At 37.5% G+C, this 3,717-nt stretch overlaps 1 protein-coding gene across 1 annotated transcript; it reads left to right on the forward strand.

Annotated features, from left to right (window-relative positions):
* Positions 1–1,887: 1,887 nt before the first annotated feature.
* Positions 1,888–2,905, forward strand: LOC120627514 (fork head domain transcription factor slp2-like). Its single transcript, XM_039895519.1, has one exon. It carries the CDS (start codon positions 1,904–1,906, stop codon positions 2,606–2,608), a length of 705 nt encoding a protein of 234 aa, XP_039751453.1. The 5' UTR covers positions 1,888–1,903; the 3' UTR covers positions 2,609–2,905.
* Positions 2,906–3,717: the final 812 nt, after the last annotated feature.

Here is a 3,717-nt window from a genome sequence, read left to right on the forward strand (position 1 = left end):
ATTATTATTTTCTGTGTTTAACCATGTTTTGCAGATGAATTTTCTATTCCTTTCGTCGCTCCAGTCATAAACGTGTGATAAACGACTATAATACACCGGGAGGTATCTTTGCTTCGTTCGAGTCCATACAGGACTGAAGTATAGCGATAATGCAGTCATTAACACTGTTTGTCAATCAAGTATAATTAAATATATTTCTTCAAAACTATTTATTTATTAAATAATAATTATCAACATGCTTGTAAAATTCCTAATTAATTTAATCTAATTAATATATTAAAATATCTGGCAAATTTGAATTTATTGTTATCAAAAGTTTAATTTTACCCACTTCATAAAACTACTTTAACACATGTTTGATAACGGATAACAAAGTCCTGAGTTCGATACCCGGGCCAAAAATTGTTAAGTGAACAAATACTGGGTTTTTCTTATAAGGTAATTAATTATTTAATAACCTTAACTTATGTACACTAGCAGATTTTATTTACCTACGATATAAAATTTATAAGTAGGTAGGTTTATCCATATTATTATAATAAATGTGAAAGCGTGTCTGGTTATTTATTTGTTTATTACCTACGTTAAGCAAAACTTCTGAACCGATCTTCATAAAATTTTGAACATATAGGTACAGCTTGTACCCTGGAGATGGACATAGAATACTTATAATTGGGGGAAAAAATACCAGGGTAACGTTCGCGAAGAAAAAAAATAGCATTTTTTAAAATTATATTGCAAAAGAGCAATTTGCTAAGTTTGTATTCTTCACGGTAGAATCTGCCTTCCATACCACTGGTAGAGCCACGACTTGACGTTTCAGATGTCTTCACAGAAAAATCGATATAGAGGAAATATTGCATCGAGATAACTTACATTCACGTACCTGACATGGGATACAGTTTATCCCGGGAAAACTAACGGTTACCGCGGAATTTGAAACAACGCGGACGATGTTGCGGGCATCAGCTAGTAAATAATATAAAATAACTAAAGTTTCGCTCAACTTACATTATAAATAATAATTTATCTTAATGATATAATTGAATAATTTATTAAGGGTAGCAATGACAAATTGTAGCCGCAACTCATTGTAGCATTACATCTGCAATGTTGTCGAACACAATTAACAATCATTCACCATCCATAAAGAGTCACATCAAAACCGGTCACACTAAATAAATTCCTAAACTACGCGTGTAACATTAAAAAACAATGTTTACTGCCCGTGATAAATGGAGTTATTTATATATTATAGCACAGCAAAAGTAACCCTTCGTTGAGCCACGGTTTTGTCGCAAAAGCGACTGCTACAACAAGCGACAAAATTAAATTACCTAATCGTAATTCGAAACGCCCGACGGCAAGCTGTTTTAATTCATTTTACCTACATCCATATAAATCGTTTGTCTCGACGAATTTAGCATCCGCTTATGCGACAAGATCGTGGCTCTACGGCTACGAAGCCAAATACACAAAAAAGATTGAACGAATGAACTTTAAACGGAGCTAATGCAAAATAGCTTCTATTGATAAACGCTTAAGATATAATTGAATAGCAAGAACAAGTTTGTTTCAGCTAACAGAAGACAAAAAACAATGTTTACAACCCATGATGAATCGAGTTATTTTATAACGTAACCCTCAGCCCTATCAAAAGTGTAACTCAACGTGGTAAAAAGCTTGCAGAATTCACGTTTCTACATAAAAGTTGCAATATGGTTTCTATTGTCAAGACAATAAGGTAGAAGTAGATGGTAAAAACAAGATTGTAGTTAGTGCGTGCGTTCGTGGATTCGGAATAGGTGGGGTTCGTCGCCTGGGCGTAACCAGAGGCGGGGCCTCGCCACCAGTCGTAGAGGCACCTTAGTACGGAGCGAGCGGCTCGAGATGCCGCACAACTATGAGTCCTCCGAGTTTCGCGATCCGAGACTTATTGCCGGAGGCCTCGTCGCGATCCCCTTCACCCTCGGACACGGAACTCGACGTAACCGGCACGGAAACACCCCCGCCGGGCTCCTCAACAACGCCGGATGAAAAGAAGAACGAAAAGCCGGCGTACAGCTACAACGCTTTGATCATGATGGCCATACGCAGTAGTCCGGAGAAACGGCTCACCCTCAACGGCATCTACGAATACATCATGAAGAACTTCCCGTACTATAAGGAGAACAAACAGGGCTGGCAGAATTCTATAAGACATAACCTGAGCTTGAACAAATGCTTCGTTAAAGTCCCGAGGCATTACGACGACCCTGGAAAAGGCAACTATTGGATGCTGGACCCATCTTCAGACGATGTTTTTATTGGTGGGACGACGGGGAAGTTAAGAAGACGGTCGACCGCTGCTTCCAGATCTCGTTTGGCTGCTTTCAAAAGAGGGGCCATTCTACATCCTATGTTCGGGAATCCGTACGCTTCGTTAGTCGGGCTGTATCCTCCATTATTGTCTGTGTACGGGAGGTATGCGTTGCCGAGTCCGTTACTGAGATTTCCGCCGCCTCCTCCCAACCCGTACCATCAGCTGTACAGACGACTTCACGGGCTGTCTCCACCGGTGAGTCCTCCAGGCCAAGACCAGGACACCCATATGGTGAAGCACAGTTGATGGAATTGAATCCTATGAGTCTTCAACAAATATTCTCGCGATATTTTGGTTCGAAGACCAGCCATCCTTGCACCAAACTTGATGTGGTTACTAAACTTATCGCTATTGGCTAGATTCATGGTAATATTAATGAAACTGTGTATTTTAAACAATATAAGAAGGGTTACAGAAGAATGCTTTCAAAGCATTGGCAGTTTGGTGGTGGGAGCAGAAGTGCTGTGGAACTATTTCGAAGGGTTCGAAGTGACTGTGATAGGACGAGCGTGTGTATGATAATCGTTTGTATTTTGTAAAAAGTGGTACTTCTATTTATTTATTGACGTAAGATTCTATTTAAAGAAATAATTTTAATGTTAAGAGGCTAGAAAGTTATATTTGACGCAATAAAATATGTCTCCGAAAATGTGGTCTGCATTTAATATTTACGTTTTTCCCTTATAACTCTAGAAATTTAGCCTTATATAGTTAGATTAACAAAAAAATTCTGTCAAATAATGATAATTCGATAGGGATCATACTTATATCTGCTATATCGAATAAAAACACCTTGACAAGGTGTTTTTAATGCCATTACAAGAAACTAATTAAAAAATCTACTCCTTCTAATTTAGATACCCATTTACTCAAATTTGAATCCTTTACAAGTATTTAAATATTAGAGGTACCTTTGCAACTTTTGCCCGTTTTAACTAAACCTAGGCTTGGCCTAAATCGAATTAATGATTTAGGCGATGGTGAAAAAAAACGTTTCACCAATTCTTAGATGATAACTATCGGTTAATAACTTACGTTAGTAAAAATGGGCATTAGTCGTCGATTTGAAGCGATGAATGCCTCAGGCTTTTGTTTTGTAATTGTAGAATACATAAACATAATATTATCTGAGAACTGTTAGGTTACAGTTAGGTTAGTACCTACAGTTACGGCGACTCTTGTCACGCTTAGATATCTACACCCGTAGGTACATATCCGTATATATATTAACATAATTTTATTTTATTAATGAGCATTAAAATAAGCTAAGGAAACAAATAGGTATGATATAAAAGAAAAAGCATTCTTAAGTCCATGCCATAGTCTAATTGGACTGTGGGATAGGAATGGAATAA

This window comes from Pararge aegeria, chromosome 11, assembly GCF_905163445.1.
Source record: "Pararge aegeria chromosome 11, ilParAegt1.1, whole genome shotgun sequence".
NCBI lineage: Eukaryota > Metazoa > Arthropoda > Insecta > Lepidoptera > Nymphalidae > Pararge > Pararge aegeria.

What these genes read in the sequence shown, in the direction of transcription:
- LOC120627514 (XM_039895519.1), top strand. Translation starts at nt 1,904, where the DNA reads ATGAGTCCTCCGAGTTTCGCGATCCGAGACTTATTGCCGGAGGCCTCG.